This window comes from Lygodium microphyllum, chromosome 26, assembly GCF_053477565.2.
Source record: "Lygodium microphyllum isolate KBCC chromosome 26, Lygodium_microphyllum_v1.1.10, whole genome shotgun sequence".
Lineage (NCBI taxonomy): Eukaryota > Viridiplantae > Streptophyta > Polypodiopsida > Schizaeales > Lygodiaceae > Lygodium > Lygodium microphyllum.
The window spans coordinates 93,712,282-93,734,396 of record NC_141160.1 but is presented as its reverse complement, the minus strand read 5'-3'; the positions used below and the strand labels follow the sequence as shown (position 1 = coordinate 93,734,396).

Below are 22,115 nucleotides of genomic sequence, written 5' to 3'. Positions count from 1 at the left end.
CCGTTTGCAGTTGATTGTTCAGATTCTGGATGATTCATTTTATACAGAGGAATCTTCTCCAGATGAAGGCTTAATGGCTGTTTCTCTTTTAAAACATCAGGTATGTTTTAGTCATAGTCAGATTATTCCTGCTTTGAAAGAAAATAAATGTTGCAAGCTTGTTGAAGGGTTATTTGTAGCTCATTTACAAGGGTCCTTTCAATAGAGGATAGCTCTTGCATGGATGGAGAAGAGGGAGAGGGGTGCAGAATGTGCCGGTGGAATACTTGCTGATGATCAGGTATTCGTGATGCAGTTTGTGTCATGGTTGAGTTTTAGTTGATCGATCTTGCTTTATTAATTTTAAACCGCAGGTGTTACATACTATTTCTGGACTTTTATCATGCAGGGTCTTGGCAAGACTGTTTCAACAATTGCTCTTATCCTAAAGGTTAAGCCTCCAGTACCCATCTCTTCCTTTGATACATGTAAACAGTTGAGTTGTGAAGCTTCAACTGTGGATCTTGATGATGAGGAGGATTTCCAAGCTCAAAATGAGAACTTGTTACGCTGGAGTCAAAAAGACAGGTCATGCCAAGAGAATTCTGCTGTCATTTCACGAGGTCGTCTGTCTGCTGGCACTTTAGTTGTCTGCCCTACAAGTGTTTTGAGACAATGGGCACTTGAAATAAAGGAGAAAGTAGCAGAGACTGCTGGACTGAATGTGCTATTATATCATGGCAGTAATAGAACAAAAGATGCAAATGATTTTGCTAAGCATGATATTGTTCTGACAACATATTCAATTGTCAGTATGGAGGTCCCTAAACAACCTTTGCCAGACGAAAAGGATGCAGAAGAAAGGAATGCTGGCAACTACGGACTCACTGCATCTTTGAGCTCTGGGCAAAATATTCTTAAAAAGAAGCCACCCAAAATGAAAAAGCCAGCATCAGATAGTGTAAACTGTGGACCATTGGCAAATGTAGTTTGGTTCAGGGTGGTTCTTGATGAAGCCCAGAATATTAAAAACCGCAAAACACAAGCTGCTCGAGCATGCTGGGGCCTGCGGGCAAAGCGTAGATGGTGTTTATCTGGAACACCGATACAGAACACTATTGATGATCTGTATAGCTATTTTAGGTTTCTCAAGTATGATCCTTTTTCTTCATACAGGTCATTCAGATCAGAAATAAAAGATCCAATTGCACGGAATCCAGTTAATGGCTACAGGAAATTGCAGGCCATTTTGCAGAAGGTTTTTCTACGACGAACCAAAAGTAAGCTCATACATGCAAACGAAATTTTCTCTCTCAGTTTGTGTTCTTGACCTTTGTTGTGGAAGTTTGAATGGTTTTAGATTCACAACATGCACCAGTGCTTTGCTATCTCAATGTGTTGTTAATTGATGGCATTGGACTTATTTGGCATTGTATGAGTAGTTGCACCCTCATACTCTGGCAGCTGGCTATAGTTTTGACATCACTGTGATGTTTCACGCAAGGGGGGCAAAAAAGAAACTCGAATCTTGCTCTTCTGGCGAAAATTTCAAGGTCAACCTAATGTCATAGTTAAGGCCTCCCAGGTCCTTTGATAAATACTTTAGTGAGTGTTATATCATTGCATTGTTTGAATGAGATATAATTAGCAAATAGAAGAAAGAGAATGTGAAGAGAGTATGGCAGGGACTTCTGATTTTGTAGTAGATGATTATGTTGTTGCTTATTTGTGATCTGAAAGTAGGTTCCATCGAAATTAAAACAATTGTTTTCGTCAATTGAAAGTCTCTGGCTGATTTTACTGATTTAGAAATCCATTAGGCCACTTACATGTTTCTAATTCATATAAACTAGTGCTGCTTCTATGATCTTTATGCAACACTTCGTGTTTTTGAATCAAAGATTTGAAGCTGTTTTGTTTGTTGCAGTGACTTTAATCAATGGTGAACCAATTGTTACTTTACCAGAGAAAAAAGTGAAACTAGAGCAAGTAGACTTCAGTCCAGCAGAACGTGATTTCTATATTAATCTGGAAACCCAGTCTCGACAAAGATTTCAGGTATGAGAGCTCTAGTTTCATGAAATTGGAGCTCCAGTTTGGAATCTTATGACAACCATGCAGGGTATAGAATCATGCAGAAGGTCGTTGGAATGCATTAGTTTGCTCATGCACTACCTTTTCAAGTTTTAAGTGGGCAAGTTTTGACATGCTGGTGGGTTAGGTGTTATGCATGAAACACATCAGTGAAATTATGTGCCTGAGTCTCTGACTAAGGTTGTTCTCAGTGAAAGAAAACACAAAAACACTGTCTCTTACTTAAAGAATAAATAAACAAGTGAAGGAACGATAACTAAGTATGCATGGGTAAAATAAGCGTGCAGTGATTTCCTTAAAATAGGCAAAACGTGGAACGCCATGTGGTTGGTCTCCAAGTGGAAGATTGGGCTTTGTGACTTATTTGACGCGTAGAGGATAATAGGTTGCTGTTGTGGATAACAGAAATCATCCAAATAGCCCTCTGAAATAGAGAATAACCAAGGTGCCATCATAGAGTGCTTGGTACTCATCTTTTTTAGATGATCGCGCAACAGTTGGCTAACAAATCAAGCTAGAACAAGAAAAAAGCAATACCCACCACAAGACCTCTTGATGTCAATGTCTTCCACCCAATGTGAATCAGTAAATCCCATCAAGTACAACTCTTGTATATGATAATGAATCTCCAATCCATACATATCCCAAAGATACCAAAATTCTCTCTTGCATGTCTACCAATTAATACAATGAGGTGCTAAAGAGAATACATTAAGCACATGCATGGCATATGCCAAATTAGGACTCATATTAGCCAAATAGAGCAAAGAACCAACAAGCTGCAGATACTTAGTAACTCCAAACCATTATCTGCGCACAACTTCTGGTTGTAGTCCATAGGAGTAGTCAATGGAGTACAATCGGCCATGCCATAGTATATATAGCTTTAAATAACTCTTTTTGTGTTGTAGGGGGTTTATAATGAAGGAAAACCATTATCTGTGCACAACTTGTTGTTGAAGTTCGTAGGAGTAGTCAATGGAGTACAATCAGCCATGCCATAGTAGATATAATTTTAAATTAAATAACTCTTTTTGCGTCGTAGGGGGTTTATAATGAAGGAAAGTGCAAAATCTAACGATCAAAAAATTATGGCTCTTATCTCACACAGAAAGAGGATTCATTGTCCTAGTGGGAGAGAATATCAAGGAAATGGAATGCAAGGATAATTATGTAAGGTAACTATGATGTATTGTTCAAAGAATTTGTATATCTAGATGCCATTCTAATAAACTTGTGATAGAAAAATCCCTCTAGCTATCCCACATACGTCTCTCTTTGAATCTCACCACCATGATGGGCTGCAAGAATTGACAAAATGCAAATAGTGATCCTCCATTTAATAATCAACCTTAGCATTCTAAACATAGCCCTTGGTTACTAGTTGCACCTTGCCCCTTGCCCCTCTCTAGTTACCATTTGAGTGGATCTATCCTTGAAGATCCATGTTATTTTGATCATGTTAGTGGGAGGGTCTTGTTAAGCCACCTCCAAAAGTGAATCTCACATTATGGGCTAATTTCATTTGGCTCTCGTACAACCCCAAAATAAAATTCTAGGTAAATTGTTAAAAAGACAAACCTTGAGAATTTTAGTGGGAAACTAGCTCAAAAAGTTTCAAAGTTCTATAAAAGGGGATCTTGGGTAGCGACCATTCTTTCATCCTTCTCTCCCACACATTCGCTAGTTGCTATCATCATCAGCCTGCTGTGCTTTGCTGTCCAGTCTCATTAACACCAGCCTTGCCACTCAATTGTCATCATCTACTGCTTGGTTGTTGAGCCATTAAATTAAGGCATGCTTTAATTAAAATTATGGCATGTTAATTCCTATTTTATTCTCCGTAAAACAGTCCCCAAAAGCAATTAAAAGCTGATTACCGAAAATGAAAGGCTTTATTTTTGACAATAGGAAAAATGCCAAAAAGTCCTTTACAAGTGGCGCATGTTGTGGGCATCCAGACCACCACTAATCATTACAAACCAGCCAGCCTTCTCCATGTGCTACCCACACCCCTTGGAGGTCATTGCCAGCCTGTGGGAGGTCTGCTCATGCTTTACCCAGCCTTGCCCTCCAGCCTTTATCTGCAGTTGCCAGCCATCCTAGAGGTTGTGCTGGCTGTCACCATTTGATCTGAACCTCTACACCGCTGTTTTATGCAGTTGCCAACTATCTTGGAGATTGCACCAGCTGTCGTCATTAGTGGTCAGGTCATGGGTGGCCTGCTGTTGACATCATTCCTTTGCATCCTGGTCTTGTGGAGCTGCCATCTCAGCCAGTGTACCTGTGTTTTTTGCTGCCTAGAGTCATTTCAAGCCACCCTGCTGCCCCGATGTTTACTATTTGCTCCCTCCACTAACATTTTCTATACCTAGTGGATTGCTGCCGCATTCAATCTAGAGTACGCACTCTCTCGAAGATAGTCTTGGTGCCTTCACACCTCTCTCAATTCTCCTCATCCTTGGTCCTTTGGGACATGTAGACTTTCTTTCATTGTTGTTGTACATTTTGCGTCTCTCTTTTTTTTACCCTAGCATTTCTTTATATGGTATAAGAGCTAGGTGCCCTCAATCGACACTTGAGCCTTGATAAAAATGCTTCACATTCAAGAGCATGTAAGAACGTAGCCATCAACATCAAAGTGGTTCCCCTCATAGCCATCTCCTTAGCATCGATATCCCCCTTGTTGAGCTAAAACACGCTTTACAGTTGATTAGCATCTTTAAACAGCCCCAAAACATGCTCAATTAATGAAAAATGCAAATTTGGTGCGTGGTTGAGAGAGTTTCAATGGTCCCCCAAAACTCTATTTTTTTGGGGCGCCCTCCAACATCTATAAATAGACAGGCTGTCCACCATTCAGCCTCATCCTTTGGTGCAAGTTTCTCACTCTACCATGCAGATTTTAGACATCAGCTACCTACCATTTGCTGTCTAGCCATCACCGATTGTAGCCCATCACTATCTAGGCCTACCAAAAAAAAAAAAAAAAAGGTTCAATGTGGTTTCATCCGCCTTTGTAGGGCATGGTAGGTCATTGGGTATTCGATGGGCACTCTTTGTTTGATGCCCTGTCCTCTCTTGAGTGACTACTTGGACTCGGTAAGATAACCATCGCCTATGTAGTCTTGGTAGGCCACTAGGTAGCCGATGTGCACCCTTTGTCCAATGCCTAGTTGCTTTGGGATGGGACGCCTTGGGGTACACATTGTTGGCATTCCCTTTTAGGCTCAATTTTGGACCTAAGAGGGGGTGTTGAGGTAAAATACACTTTATAGTTGATTAGCATCTTTAAACAGCCCCAAAACACACATAATTAATTGGTACACAGTTTGAGAGGGTTTCAGTGGTTCCCTAAACCCTAATTTTTTGGGTTGCACATTGCCGGCCTTCCCTCGTAGGCTCGGTTTTGAACTTGAGAGGGGGTGTTGAGCTAAAATATGCTTTACAGTTGATTAGCATATTTAAACAACCCCAAAACACGCTTAATTAGTGAAAAACACAAATTTGGTGCGTGGTTGGAGAGAGTTTCAGTGGTCCCCCAAAACCCTAATTTTTCGGGATACCCTTCAACATCTATAAATAGACGGCTGCCTACCATTCAGCCTCATCCTTTGGTGCAGGTTCCTCACTCGACCGTGTAGATTTCAGCCATCAGCCACCTACCATTTGCTGTCCAACCATCATCGATTGCAGCCCATTGCTATTTAGCCCTAGGTGGCTTGTTTTCAGCCATCGCCTTGTTGTTTGGAGGTCTCCATATGTTGGGTATAAAGACCTTTACGCTCTCTTGAGTTTATATTACTTTATACACATGTGAACACATTCTTGCGGGTGTAAGTGTATTGTATCCTAAGTAAAAATACATTCTTTTATTCTTTGTGTACCACACTGGTACACAGCTATCCGTCGACTCCCTCTCTCATATGCATGTGTGAGGGTATGTGTGCTAGGTCCAAGTACTAGTCCTTGTGCATGATGACCTGTGCATGCACACACTTGTGAGTGTGCACATTCAAGGGACTATATGCAAGGGTCCTAGTATGTGGGCTGGTGTGTACATGTCTAAGTATAAGGGCTTGTGTGTTAATGCACATGTGCATGCGTCCACATGCAAGTGCACAAGGGCTATGTGCAATTGTTTATGTGTAAGTGTGTCTTCATGTGTCTATACTTGTAGCTTTTTCTCTTGATATTTCACAGTTGATTGATGCTTTGTCAAGGTATACTCGATATTAGCTGATAGATTCAAGAGCTTCTTTTTATGTGACCCCCCATAGAGAGTGGTTTTACTTCTATCGCTGTATGATTGAATTTGTTCGTTTGGGTAATGATGTGGCTCACTCTTTTTTTTCATGAAATATACCCACCACCAAGAGATATATTTTGTGTAGGACCTGAAACATCTGTATGCACAACATTAAGTATATATTTGCTCACATCTCTATTATTGTTTCCTCAACTATTGTTGCATCTTGATTGACGCGCATATTTTGTTTGCTTCCGCTTACGCTTTTCAAATTGGTATCAGAGCATAAGAATCAGTGTAGGTAGTCCAGCAATCATTGGTAGTCGTAACTAGTACCAAGCAAGCAACAATTGTCTGTACCACGTGTAGGTCTCACGGGTAGTCGACGGGTTTGGTAGACTGTCGATAGCAGGTTTGTAGAAAACAGACACGTAGCACGCGACTAGCTCAGAGAGGTCGGATAGCAATGGGCGTCATGCTTTCAGTAGGCGATAGGTTGTCATGAGATAGGCGGGACAGTTTTCGCAGGCGGTAGCTGCGATAGTGTACACAACAATCGTGGCTAGCTGGCGACGTTAGGTCGACCCCACATGCATAGGACTGGCGACAATTACTGTAGACAATGGGGTAGTGTGACACGCAACAGGCCAATGGTTGGGGCCGTATCATCAGTTTTTTGACATTTTTAATTTATTTCAGAAGCATGCTCCTTATCTATCAATGGTGTTCACGCACACAAGCACAGAACACAGTTTTGTGCGAATTTACACATGAAAATTTAGGGCTTTTTCCAGATTTGGTGCTTGACACACATAACAGTGACTGTTGACATAGAAATTGTAAACATTGGGTGCACATTGTCTCAAAAATTTTAGGGCTTTTCATGTATAAGTGAAATTTTGCTCAGTTGAGCCAATTTCATTGAAATTGGTGCACAATTGGACCTTGAAATTTGGGGCTTTTGCAGAAATTGTGAAATCGCTATAACATTTGCACGTATTTGATGCTCGAGAGGATGTATTGATGCAATTGGGGCAGAGTCACTGCAAAATTTTGGGGCTTTTCGTATTATTGATGCACTTGGAGTCAATTTGAGGATTGAAAGTGAAATTACAGTAGATTCACTTTTAAATGGGAGAAATTTGAATTTGGGATATTTCAAATGTTGTAAAAGGCCAGCTTCTCTTGGTATATGTATTACTGAATGCTCACTATGCAGTGAAACACTAGTATATGCAGCACTTGGGTTATCGCATTTGGGCATTATGGTGATGTATTATTGAAGTAGGAGCTATCATTTATGCAAATATATTAGATTTGGTTCTTGTACATGCTGTAATCAGCTCTTGGGACTGAAATTGCAGCAAAACATTTGCTTCTTGGATACCCTTGGAAATACAAGTGTGTGTATTTGCTATTACATTCAGCAACCTTGATATTGGCTGAAAGTATTCAGCATTTTATTGTAGTTTTTATTGCTGAAGATGGTTGGCAGTGTAACTACATTTGACACAAAGAATCTCTTTGAGATTCGTAAATTTGATGGCAATGGCTTTGATCTTTGGAAAGATCGTATGTAAGGTATACTCTTTTTGAAGGATTGCAATGATGCTTTGGTAGAACATAAGCTTGTTGCTTTGTTAAATGAGGATTGGGCTAAAATGAATAAAAATGCCTTTACTTATATTAAAATGACCGTCACAGATGATATCTTGGTTGATATCAAGGAACTTGCTACTGCCTATGCAGTTTGGGAAAAATTCAAGGCTACGTATGAGAATACACCTCTTGTCAATCAAGTACATCTCATGTTAAAGTTGGTCAACTTAAAGCTTGATGAGTCTAAGCGTGCCTCAGAGCATTTGAATGCTTTCACTGGTATTTCGAGTCAGTTACAGGATGCAGACTTGCCAACTTTTGATCCTAAATTGAGGGCTATCTTCTTACTCATGACTTTGCGTGGTTCATGGTAAGCATTGGTTGTGTCATTGAGCAACAATCCCAACTTGATATTTGATGGTGTGCATGGTCCTATTCTCAATGAAGAGATTAGATGCAAGGTAAGTGGGAAAAATAGTGGATCAGTCTATAATGTAAGAGGAAGAATTGAAAAAAGGTCAAATGCTGCAAATAAGAACAAAAATCGTAGCAAAAGTAAAAAACAAAAAGCAAGATGTCACTTGTTATCAATTTGGATGCAAGGGCAGAAAAATCGTGATTGCAGGTACTATAAAAAGGAATAAGAACACAACTAGCAGGCTAATGCAAAATGTAAAAATAATGAAAAGGATGGCATCTCTACCCTTAAAGAAACAAAAAAAGCAAATGTGGTATCTAATGTGGTTATTGAGGAGATAGAAGAGATAAAGATGCCGATTTGCTGGTTGCATCTTCAAATCCACATGCTATGACAGTGGAGGACATGTATATCACTAAAAGGGATGTGATAGATGCTTTGTTGTCAGCTCATGATGGTTTGTCACAATCGTGGATTGTTGACAACGGTGCTTCATTTTATGTAACACCACCTTTGGAGTGTTTTTCTTCTTAGGCAGAAGGTAATCTTGGGAAAGTCTATCTAGGCATGTGATATTGAAGGAATGGGCACTATACACCTGGCTCTTGAAAATGGTCACGAATTGATCCTTCATGATGTTAGGTATGTACTTGGCATTAAGAAGAGTTTGTTTTTGTTGGGCAGCTAGACAATAGGGGTTACTTCACTACTTTTGGTGGTGGAATGTGGAAGATACAGAAAGGGTCTTCGCTAGTCACTAGAGGTGGTAAAAAGGGAACTCTATATTATCTCTACTGCAAGGCATTTCTTGGTAAGTTTGTTGCAGTTGCTGAAGTGCAGTCACACATGGAGTTATGGCACAAGTGTCTTGGACACATGAGCCAAAAGGATTTGTAGACACTTCCTTCACTTGGAAGAGTTGATGTGAAAAACTCAAAGCTTGACTTTTGTGACGATCGTGATTTAGGAAAATATGTAAAGAGTTCATATTCTCATGGAGCCTCTAGGAAGGCATGTATCTTGGATTTAGTCCATTCTAATATATGCTCCATGCCAATAAAAACTCATAGTGGTTTGGGTTATTTTTTGTTTTTTATTGATGACCATTCTAGAAAGCTATGGGTTTACCTGCTTAAACAGAAAAGTGAGGCATTGGACGCCTTTAAAAAGTTTATGCAGTTGTGAGTACTCAAAAGGGTTTAAAATTAAAATGCGTAAGAATAGACATTGGGGGAGAGAGTGTATCTAAAGAATTGAGTAAGTTTTGCGATGTCAATGGGATTAAACGAGAGCTTACAGCTCCTTATAATCCGTCATCTAATGGTGTGGCTGAGGGAATGAATCACACATAATGTGAGAAGATTCGGTGCATGCTGTCCATAGCTAATCTCCCGCAATCGTTTTGGGGAGAGGTACTTAAAACAGTGGTGCATATTTGCAACCAATCTCCACATCGTGTACTTGAAAGTGGCATCCTTCAAGAGGTTTGGTCTAGCAAACCTGCTTCATATGACCGCTTAAGGGTCTTTGGTTGCAAATGCTATGCATATGTATCTGTTGATAGCAGAACCAAACTTGATATGAAATCCCATAGAGGCATCTTTATGGGTTATGGAGATGAAGGTGAAATGGGTTATAGAATTTGGGTTCCAAGCATGAAAAAGGTGCTACACAATCGGGATGTGGTATTTAATGAGTCAAAGCTGTTGGAAAATGTCACATCTAATGACTTAGACAAAAAGAAAGTGAAATTTCAGCATGATCAGCCACTTGAACATCCATTTATCACTGAAAATTTCAGCTCCATTTGATGCTGGTTATGATAACCAGCGTATCATCATTGAGCCAAATGAAAGTGGGCAGCAAAGGGATGCTGAAAACCAGCTTGGGCAACAAGATCAGCATGCTGAAATACAGCAGCCTGAAAATGTATTACGGCAACTTGAACATGCAGTTTCGCAGGCAAATAATGAGGTCATTGGCATTCCTTTGGATGTGGATCCATTACTTGATAACATAGATCATTGGGTAAGAAGGTCTACTTGCGTTAGGAGACCTATACAAAGGTTTGATCCCTCTTTGGACTGCATTTTGCTCATAGACGAATGTGAGCCTCTTACATATAAAGAGGCATTATCATATGAGTTAAAGAAAAAATGGAAGCTAGCTATGTAGGAAGAAATGAAGTTGTTGTATTAGATTGATACTTGAGTTTTGGTTCCATTATCCAAAGATAGGAAAGCTATTCCTAATAAATGGGTCTATAAAACCAAGTGTGTGGATGGCAAATCAAAATACAAAGCTAGGCTTGTGGCTAAGGGCTATACACAGAAAGAGGGGATTGACTTTCAGGAAGTCTTTTCACATATTGTCTAAATGACTACTTTTCGAGTATTGTTTGCTATTGTAGCATCTATGGATCTTAAACTTGATCAGATGGACGTTAGAATTGCATTCCTGCATGGTGACTTGGAAGAAGAGCTGTGCATGAAGTAGCTAGAAGGCTTTGTTATACCAAGAAAGGAGCATTTGGTATGTAAGCTTAATAGAAGCTTGTATGGTTTGAAACAGGCTCCTAGACAGTGGTATAACAAGTTTGATGCTTCATGCTCTCACATGGGTTTAAAAGGAACAATGTAGATCAGTGCTTATATATTAAGAAGGCTGATGATGGAAGCCTTATTATACTTGTGCTTTATTTGGATGATATGCTTATTGCTGGTAAGTATAAAAGCTAGGTTAATGCATTGAAAAGACAACTGAATTCAGCCTTTTTCATGAAGGATTTGGGTGCAGTTGAACATATTTTGGGCATTTGTGTGACGAGAGATAGAGAGCATCAACTCTTATTTCTCTCACAAGAAAAGTACATAAGCAAAGTACTTGATCGTTTTTCTATGGTTGATGCTAAGCCACTAGACTTGACATTGCTCATACAGTGGGAGTTGTGAGCGGGTTTATGTCAAATCCTAGCAAAGCACATTGGGAAGCAGTAAAATGCATCTTAGGGTACCTTAATGGCACACAAAGAAAATGTTTTTGCTATGGAAAGGGTACGTTAGATTTTCACGGATATTGTGACGCAAACACGGTAGGTGACTTGGATACTCGCAAGTCTACTAGCAGGTACATATTTACCTTGATTGGTGGGGTAGTTTCTTGGTGCTCTAGATTCCAAAAGATAGTAACACTTTCTACCACTGAGGCTGAATATATATCAGCCGCTGAAGCTTCGAAAAAAGCTGTTTGGTTGGGTCGTTTGGTCAAGGATTTTGGGCTGCTCACCAAAACACATGTACTTGGATGTGATAGCCAGAGTACTGTATACTTGGTTAAGAATGCTATGTTTCATGCATGTACCAAACATATTGATGTGCGGTATCATTTTATCAGACAGGTTTTGGATGATGGTCTAGTCACAGTGACTAAGATCAAAACACAGGATAACCCTGCAGATGTTCTCACTAAAAATCTTACAAAGGCTCAACATAAGCATAGCATTCGACTAGTGGGGGTTGGTTAAAGGTTTGCTTAGGACCTTTAAGTGGGAGGTTATTAGGTGTAAAGGCCCTTATGCTCTCCTGAGTGTATATTACTTTATACACATGTGAACATACCCTTGTGGGTGTAAGTGTATCGTACCCTAAGTATAAATACATTCTTTTATTATTTGTGTATCACACTAGTACACACCTATCTGTCGACTCTCACTCTTACTCACTCTTCACTCAACTGTTGTTGCACCTTGATCGGCAAGTATATTTTGTTTGCTTCCACTTGCACTCTTCACCATTTGCTGCATCATCATAGTACCTGATCAGCTTGCGTTTTCAGCATTCGGTTCCAAGTGACAGGTTGCTGCAATCTCTTTCGCTGAGCGACTGCTGTAGTACTTGCGTTTTTGCTATCCAGCAGGTCGCCTACATTAGCACACACCTCTCTTGTTGTCGCCTAACAGTTCTTTGCCTTTGGTGACCAGTTTTCAACCTTCTTTGGTGGTACACTGTTGCATTCACTAGATTTCAGTCTCCATTGTGTTTTGGTAACTAGCCTATTGTCCTTCATTATTTAACACTCTCTCATCTCTAGATTGGTGGTCATAGCACTTGGGATTCGTCTTTGGTGGATGTCACTCTCTGACACTGCATTGCTTTGCCCTTGGGTATTCTGTACACTCTTACATTCATTTATAGCATTTATTCACATCAGAATTTCTTCTCTCTATATTTGTCTCTGTGTTTGAGTTTTGAGTTTTTGCATTTTGCGTTTTGTGTTTAGGGTTTGAGTTTTGTTGGTCTTTGTATAAGTTTGTGTTTCAGTCTTGGTGATACATATTGTGTTTCATTAGTGCAAAGCCTAGCATATCTTTACATGGTATTAGAGCCGATGCTCTTCTAAAGAGTATCTTGCGGTGATTGTGGAGGCTAGTTTTTGTGCAAGACTCACACATGACTTGATTCTAAGTCATAATGTCTCAGGTATCTTCTTCTAGGGATTTAATGATGCCCTAGGCTTTGAGAAGGTATTATGGTCTCGAGGAGGAGGTAGACATACCTTCACCTTTATCATCTTCTTTCTCTCATTTTGGTTTTCTTATAGATGAAGAGTTTGAGGAGTAGTTGCGCATCACATACAGTTCGGTTTACACTCCTCCAACGAGTGCTACTACTCTGTCTGGATCGATTGGTGAGATTGCCCACCTCTCTGATCTTGGAGGGACATGATATGTGGCACGTTTGGCAATCCATCTCCTTTATCTCAGCTAGGCTTTATGTTAGGTTCGTATAACCTTTTTGAGTTATATGAGCCAAAACTCTCTTCGGTTTTTCCTTTGTAGTGCAGGATCCGAACAATTTTTAGTATGTTAACTTTAATAGAGAAGGCTCTTGACGCAGATACTCTTCATCGGGTATATCTCTGCCATCTGTTTCATTTGAGTAAGTAAACCACACTTCTCCACTCCCTCCCATCCCACCACTATCTTCTCCACATTTTGATCTACTCACATCTTTATTTCAAAATCTTGGATTAAATTCCACTTCCGCTCAAAGCACACTAGGATTTGGATCTTCCATCTCAGCTCTTAGCACCTTCTTATTCAGCATGCCACCATCTATCTACCCTCCATTCACTCCACCTCTTGGTACATTGTTAGGGGGAACACCACCCTTTAACATTGTACCTTCCACATACCCACACTTTACCACATTCTTTCACTCTGGGATGGCTATGATGGGCATCCTCCTCACTACCCCGGGACACTCAATCCCCCCACATGACCTTTTGGACGCAAGGATATTCATCCTTTGCTTATGGACTGTTGTCACACATTCCTTGGGTTACTTCTATGTTGGGATTTCCATCCTTTGCTCCTTGTGTCCATATGCCTCCACCTTGGGCTCCACAGGCGATTACCATGTCCACATTTGGATTCATGATGCACACTTCTTGTATGCATGGTGGGCACTGTGGGATTCCTTCCCAAGTGTACACTCCCCTACCCTATCCCCCCTATTCACCCTATGTCCATTACACACCTTCTCTATCTCCTAGCACTACCACTCCTATTCCAACGGCCAAAAATGCCTTTGTGGATAAAACATGTTTTAATGGGTCGAATTTTACTACTTGGTTAAACTTCATGCAACAAATGCTTGAATCTCAGGGACTTTGGGACTTCATCGTTGGTACCGGAGTCCATGTCGGATCCAAGGGCTGCTACCTGAATTCCACTCTTAATTAGAGCATTTTCTCCTCGTATCTGAGGGTTGGAGTCATCTCATCAATTGCTATGCGGCTCGAGATCGCACTTGACGTATCAATCTTGATTTTGAGCTTCAGGAGTTTTCTATCAGGGAAGGGGATGATCTGAGTCTCAAGTTGGCCGGATATTTGTTGTTGCTTGTCGAGTTTGCTACTACTGGCTCCTTGAAGTTAGATGACAATCAAATCACGTTCTTCTTGAACAAGTTGCCCGATAAATTTTTTCATTTTATCTAGCATATTATCTCACTATCTAGATTGCGAACCTTCTATGAGTTTGAGTGCTAGTTATTGTGTTACGCAAGGCTACACAATCAAGTCCACAAGAAGTCCTTCATACACATCCATTCAAAGATGCGAGGGTTGGCTGCCTTTTCTTCGGGAGGGAAAACCAACCGTGGCAAGAACTTGCAAGATGCGAAGGCAGGCCAAAACAAGGGTGACACCACTTCCTTCGATGGAACCAAAGAAACATGACTCCTTTGGCTGCAAATTCTGAAACCAGCCTTCCTTCTTGGAATGGGTGGTGATAACCTGATTTAAGAGTTAATTACAGCAATAAATAAATGCACATAAAATGAAATACACACTTTACCATAACATTCTTGGATAGTAGACTCCATGTTGGCCCCAAAACTGGCGCCCCTTGCTGTATTTCTTTAGCTTTCATTCAACTGGAAGGGGTACAACTTGAGATTTTTCAATCTCCTCCTGCTAACCAATTGCTCTTGCTGTCATAAATGACCAGCAAGCCTTTTGGGTCATTTGCCTCTTGATTCACCTAGGACTTCTTCTCCAATTTGACCCTTGGCTGGCCAAATACTGCCCCAAATCAATTCGGGATGGGCTAGCTCTTGAAATCCCTTGATAATCTTCAATTATCAGTTGTTGATTTCAATCCCTTGAGCCTTCAATCTTTGGCATGGATCCCAAGGTGGCTGCTAAACCCTAATTTCTGCTATAAGTTAGGGTTTACTGCAGAAATTACAGATCAGCCCACCAAAAATGGCTGAAATCTCCTCCAAATGGCTAAGAATTGCTGAGAATGGCTGAGCATAGGCTGAAGGAGATGAGAGAATGCTGTAGAGAGAGAAAATTCTGAGATTTGTCGCGAAGAACCGATCAAAATCAGCTGCTGCCCTGTTGTACCAGCCCCAAACGGATGCACCAACAACAATAGGAGCATCAGAGACTGTGATCTTCAAGAGAAAGTGCATCAGCAGCAATTGCCAGCTTCCAAAGATCAAGAATATGCAATCACCATCACCAAAATGGTCTCCAATGGCTGGGAAATGGCCCCAAAAGCTGGCAGCAACAGTCCAACACCTCTTTCCAACAACTCCAAAATGAAAAAACGAGATTTCCCTCTCCGTTCAGGCCTATTTAGTCTTTCCCCCACTTGCATGGGAAAGTTTTGCCAAGTGGCAGCTTTCTTAATCCATTTTCAGCAATTTCTAGCCATTTAATTAATTTTCAGAATTAATTAATTCTGAAAATTAATTCAGCTTTAATCCATGCCCAAAAAATTGACCTTTCCCATCCAAAAATTAATTGGCTAGGCCATTTGCAACCTAAAGTGGTCCCATGCATTAATTGACCCTTGGACAAGCATTAATCCATTAATTAATGCCTAGTCCCTAGTGTCACCACTGACATTAATAGTCAATTAATGGTCCTAGGGGCAAACTGACACCAAAATTCACCTAGAATCTAACAAGTGTAACTTGTTATAACTTTTGTCTTTGATACCCATCTTTTTCATACGGTCCTTGGGCTTTCAATTGTAAAAAAAGCAGCTTGCACCTCACATGTGCAACACATGTGTATCTTTTAATTGCACATTTTATTAATCGTTTAATCAAATGTTAATTAAACATAAGCAAAGCATAAAATTTGAACTATCCCGCTGGGCCTGTAAACGTGCTGAGCGCCGTGGACCTGTAGAAGAAGCAGGAAAGTGAGTAACACTTGAATCCTGCATGAGCCGGCGATACCATAAAGGAATCCTGAGAGACTCCTGCTGCTGTGAGGGAGACCGGGGGGTCTCCGGAACCTGCAAAGCACCCAAATCGGAGAGGGACTTCCCCTCACCGAATGAAGGTAGTGTTAGCAGAGTATTTGTCAGCTCATGTGTGAGTCTGAGCTTGATCTGGGCTGGGCATTTTTTATTAGGTATTTTAGGTATTTTTCTGGTGTGGCATTTTATGCTAGTGGAGCATTTTATGCACCAGTCGGCCAGCATTAAATGCTGTCCGACCAGCATTATTGCTCCCCACTTTTTTAGCCTATTTATACTCAATGGCTCCTCCTCAGTCAGATACTTCATCTTCACCATCTGCAGACTCTGTGGAGAGAGGAGCTAGTGCCAGTGCCCACGCAGCCAGTGACTCACTGTTGTATGCGATTGTCTCGTGTTCAAATATATGGATTCCATTTCCCGTGCATACATCTGAGTTCTCATCTGTATCGTGTTCTTTTCTTTTCTCTTTTTGTCTTGTGTTTCAGCAGTTTATTTCAGCACATGTTTATGCTTCCACCGCTGCTCCACTTCTGACATGGTATCAGTTTTCAGGATTTGTGTTTCTGCTGTGTTTTCTTGCTGATTTCAGGACTGTTTTTACCCCTGCTGATCCGACGACTGCTGTCGTAGCCAGGCGACTGGATCTGCAAAACGCAAAGATAACTGATGACGATCACCAGAAAAGAGACCACCAGCACCAGGAAACAGCCAGGAAAGGAGTCGCCAGCAGGAAATGTGCCGCCTGGAGTGGAAGCGACCAGCAAAACAGCAAAACGCAGCCTGTAGATGAGTCGCCCAGCAGAAGGAGGGACAGCCTGGTGGAAAACGCAGGGTTGTTGCGTCGTTGGATGACGTGGCAGCCTCTGTAGACAGCGTGGACAGAAAACGTAGGCTGAAGAGCCTCTAGAAGAAGTCGCCTGGCAGTTGTTGATTAGATGGCAGCAGCAGTAAGGTATCTCACTCCTGAGGGTATGTCCTCCGTGCTCTCAATCAGGCGATGATACCATGTGAGAGTGCGCAACGGAAGAAGAACACGAACACAGAGGAGAGGAGAGAGAAAGGAGGGAATGAAGGAAGAAAGTCTGCACTGACTGAGATGAATGCTGAATACACTGAAATGGACAGAGCAGTCCCTGCACGCAGCCCGGAGCGTCAGTGAGGGCACCAGAACAGACTGGAAGCAATGGCAGCACCAATGCCGGAGACGGAGATGACGGAGACAGTGCTGAACCTGCAGAATACAATGCTGGAATGACTGGGGGGACTGCTATATATAGCCCCCCCAGGCCAGTAAACTGGCCGACCTGCCAAATCTGGCCGACCAGCCAGATCTCGCCGACTTTGGCCAGATCTGGCCGACCTGCCCAGTAAACTGGGCCGACTGCAGAATAACAGCCCAGTATGGGCTGTGTGACTCCCAAAGGCTGCAGACTGACAAGGACAGCCACTAAAAGACTGACAGAGCTCCTCTGTCTCCTGTCAGACTCTGACAGGAGCTCACAACCAGGAGATGACAGACTGAGAATGATAAAGAGCAGGCTAACAACTTCCACATGAGACATGACACAAGCCAAACTCACCATAAGGGGACTGCACATGAGACACACCTCTCAGCCGCCGTAGAGCTAAGCAGGCTCACCCTCGAGCCTAGAAGCTAGCAACACTCTGTGCCACAACCACATCCCAAGGGTTGGCGTCCCATACCACCAGCCCACACCATTATGGTGTACGGATGTATGGGCCAATGAGCCAAGAGTTTGAGAGTCCAAGAGTGGTGATCACACAATCAATGTGTACGATAGGGCCTTGTGTCCTATTTATAGGACTCAAGTGTCCTAACCCCCAAGTATCCTTAGTGCATTTGCACTAGGTCACTTAGTAACCACTGTGACCAATGCTACTAGGGTTCATCTAGATGTTTAGGGACATAACAATGTTGTACCTTGAAGACATCTTGAAATGTAGTAGGCATTTCTAAAAGTGATCACTTGCTATAAACATAGAGCAAGGTGTTCAAATGTCACAAAGATGTGTATTTTTAAATAGTTAGCTTAGGCATTATCAAGGTGTGCATGTACACATGTGAGGTGCATATGTGAAGTGCAAGCCAGGTAAAAGTTGAAACCAGTCTATGACTCGCATAAAGCAGTAGTCCCTTCAATTAATACCTGGTCTTTTCACATACACACAAACAGAGACCTCACTCCCTAGCTCAACACCAGATTGGCTCCGAAGTCCGGCGCCCCTTTTGGTATTTCTTTATTAATTAAAAGATGGAAAGCTACAAAAATGAAATGTTTCAAAGTACAAAACCTGTGAATAGATGGCTTTCATATTTTCTGAGTAAATTTCAGCTACCAAAGAACAGTACAGCATATCCCGAATAACATCCCTTTCTGAGTATATTTCAGCTGCGTAAGGACAGTATCTAGAGCAACATCCCAAGTAGGAAAGCACTTTTTGTGACCATAACTCAATAATTCAAGTGCAAAATTGCAAATTGTAGAACTCTTTACTGTTTTTCACTTGTTTCTTGACCTGTTCTCAGCCTTATTTCATTCCAGATCTGTTCCATACCAGTTGGACTACAAACCCTTTGACCGTGGCATCATTCCAACAGTGAAACAGTCCCACAAACATCACTAAATCAGAGGTGAAAACACTGTTCCTGTGTGGCGTGGTCATCACTGTCTTTAGTTCTTGCATTGGAGAAGCAATCAACTGCTCCTGAACCTGGACATTGAGGCTCTAACTTTAGCAGAAGATCAAAGAAAACACAGAATTGTACATTCAATGAAATCAGCCTATCATGTAGAGCATTCTCTTTGAGAATAGAGAGAGAGTTGACTTAAAGGGAGCAAGCTCTACCTCTGCACATGAGTCAGAGACGAAGAAGTACCCTCCATAGTTGATGTACTTGCAACAATCTGCCCTTAACCCTTGAAAACTTCACGCTCAGATTTGCCCCTCATGCCTATTACGTTTTTTTAATGCTCTCTCTCTCTTTTGGAAATTTATGCCCAAATTGTGACACATGGCATACATATAACAATTTTCCTGTTTAAACCTTCCGGTCTAAAATTCTCCACGATCGGTGCAAAATTTGACCTCGGCATACGAGAGAATTAATCCTCATGTAAAAATGAAGATAATGATGTGAATAGATTTTGGGGTCTAAAAATAGTAACTCTTTAAATTTTAGGGCTAGTGATCTTTGCATTCCTCAAATTGTTTTGAGCAACTTTTATCATTGCAACCACATCAAAAAGTGTAATGTGACTTAGTTACGGTGACTTTTATTCCGTGGGCATTCTTACATGTGCATCTTTTGTCTTGGCCAGGCTCATTGTCTTGTACCATCTCCAGTGGCTAAGCACACAGTCCCAAACCATTGGCATTCTATTCTTCAGTGCCCATTCAATCCAGTCCCAAGGCTCAGACAAACCATTAGTCCAATTTGTCCCAATGGTTGTCTCTTCTAGCCATGCAAAGATCTTGGCTTAATCCAAGAGAACTCTAGGGGTAAAGCAAAAGCAACTAAAGAAATAAGAAATAAAATATTTATATAAGTAAATAAGGAAAGCAATTGTAAAAAATATCACCACCTGGTGACATAAGTCATGGTGATGGGCTAAGTAACCCAAGTGAATAATGGGTGACATTGGCAAAAGTTATATAAAGTAATGCTGGACAAGTACTTGGTGTCAGTTTGGGTCTATGCCATTAATTGAGCCACAAATGTCCAATGGTGGCAGTGTGGGACTAGGCATTAAGCAATAAAGTAATGCTAGTCCAAGGCCAATTAATGTTGCAGTCTTGACTCTTTTAGTCATTTTACATTTTGAATTTATTAGAGTAGACTATCTACTTCAGTCACATTCCGCTTATATCTTTCAACTTTGTACTCATTGAATTTTTGTTATCAATGCTAACTTCTCAAATGAGTCATGACACATGTACTTGGTATTCTCTACAGCTTATTTTTATTGTATTCTTAAGAATTAATTAGCTTCACACTTGCCTTGGGGGGTAGCCCCTTGGGCTATTTGTATCGTGTTAATAGCTATTTGTATAAACTAGTGTTAAGTTACACTTTTGTATATTACGTTGATGATGCACATTTTGGACAAAGGTAAAGTTTAAAAAATGGTTAATTTTCAAGTATATTTTAACTGTTTTTAATGCCGTTTTGGTCCCCTGTCCCCCCTCCCCTATTTTTGGCCATCCCGTCACATCCTTGTCACAGTTACCATCTCGGTCCCCCCTCACTTGTGACTATGACTAAAACAAAAAAATGCAAAATAATGTAGAAGAAAACTTGATACAATTGAATGAATACTAAATGTAAATGAATGTATGTACCCAACGCCCAAAGGTAGATCGGTTCAATAATTGATGACTGGCATGGGAGTGGGTTGAGGGAGGGGTTTGGTGAAAGAAATGGTAAAATCTTGGGTTAAAAAAACATCACAATCTACTTGGTAATTGCTTTGTGCTTCCCCATCTTTCTCTATCTTCAAGCAAGAATGGGCTCCTTTTATTCTGCAAGAGGTATCTTTCCCTCCTACAGCCTTGCAGTTGGGGGGGAAAGGGGGGGGTTTCTTTTGAGGATTAGCTATTGAGGCATAAGTGTTGTAGCAATAGAAGTATCCACTTCTTGAGCCTTTGTGTCTTGGAGCATAGCCAAAATACTTAATTATAATGGAGATGGATCCAAAGTGCGGTAATCATTAGTTGGAGTAGAGGCTGATGAAGAAAAGTGCTGAAAACACAAAAGCGACATGTTGTAGATCCAAATGCAGATTAGGATGATGCTGAAAGTGCTGGAAAATTGAAAATGCAGCAATTGGCAGTTGGCGTGATGATGTAGTAGTTAGGGTGGCCTGATTAGCAGTCATCGAAAACAGACCAGCAGCTGGGTGAAGATGAGAAGTGGCTGGAAATTATAAACACAGTGAGATTTGATGATGGCGATGGGCTGCACATGTGACTAGCAGGCTAGGTGGCAATAATTGAAACCAAACACAACAATAGAATATTTCCAAGGGCTGGCAGTAGCAGGTGGGTTTGCTCTAGAGTCTAGATAGCAAACACAATAGTTTGAAGGATGGTGACAGTAGTTGGAGTGTGTTGAACAGGTGCTAGGCTGGTGGAGATGGTGGTGAAAAATGGTCAAAGGGATGCAAGTGACCTAGCACACTCTATATAGATATGGAATTGACCAACCTTTGTGGGGTTGCCTATGGGAGTTGAAGCACACTAAATATATTTGAGTTTTGGGGCTGTTTAATGAGCTAATGAAGGTTTAATATGTAATGCATCTTATTTAGTTTAATACCCCTTCTCAAGTACCAAAATGAAAACTAGGAGGGACTTCACAAAGCTCATTGCTATTTACCTCAAGAGATCCCACCCCAAAGTAGCCAAAGCATTGGTCAATGGGTGCACATTGGTTGTCCAAGAACCTACAAAGACTATAAAGTAATGGCTATTTTCCCTCGGTACCCTAAAGGGCCATCCCAAAGAGGCCAAGGCATCTGAGAAGTGGTGCACATGGGTCGCTCGGTGGCCTACCATGACCTACAAAGGAGACATAGAAACCACTTTGAACTATGTGTGTGTGTGTGTACCTTGGTGCTCATTGGGCGAAAGGATGGTTGGCTTACAAATCATAAAAGATAGAGTATGTACACATCTACTCACAAGGGTGCTAATGATGAAGTATGGGTAAAGGGATACGAAGGGTATGCAGATGGAAGATGTGAATATATGCTAGGGTTTGCGCATAGAAAACAATGATTATATAAACACAACTAAAACACTAACTTAGATAGTAATGCAACAAATGCAAACCCTAAATGCAAAACTTAAAAAGACATCAGTCTTTATCTTCTTCCTGAGTGGAATGAAATGGACCTGCTTACTAAACTTGCCAATAATGGTCAATTTCTTATCATTTCTTGTAGATGTCCTAGGAAGCTCAAAGATAAAGT

At 41.1% G+C, this 22,115-nt stretch overlaps 1 protein-coding gene across 4 annotated transcripts in view; it reads left to right on the top strand.

Moving 5' to 3' along the window:
• LOC148013549 (helicase-like transcription factor CHR28) overlaps positions 1-22,115 on the top strand; it is a 35,340-nt gene that overhangs the window by 2,047 nt on the left and 11,178 nt on the right. For all 4 annotated transcript variants that reach the window (XR_015688809.1, XM_087667652.1, XM_087667653.1 and 1 more), the window contains 4 exons: positions 23-100; positions 206-280; positions 389-1,259; positions 1,907-2,037. Coding sequence is in view for 3 of the 4 variants with exons in the window: in XM_087667652.1 (XP_087523778.1) it covers positions 23-100; positions 206-280; positions 389-1,259; positions 1,907-2,037 (1,155 nt within the window). In the remaining variant the exon portion in view is untranslated. The remainder of the gene's footprint in view (positions 1-22; positions 101-205; positions 281-388; positions 1,260-1,906; positions 2,038-22,115) is intronic.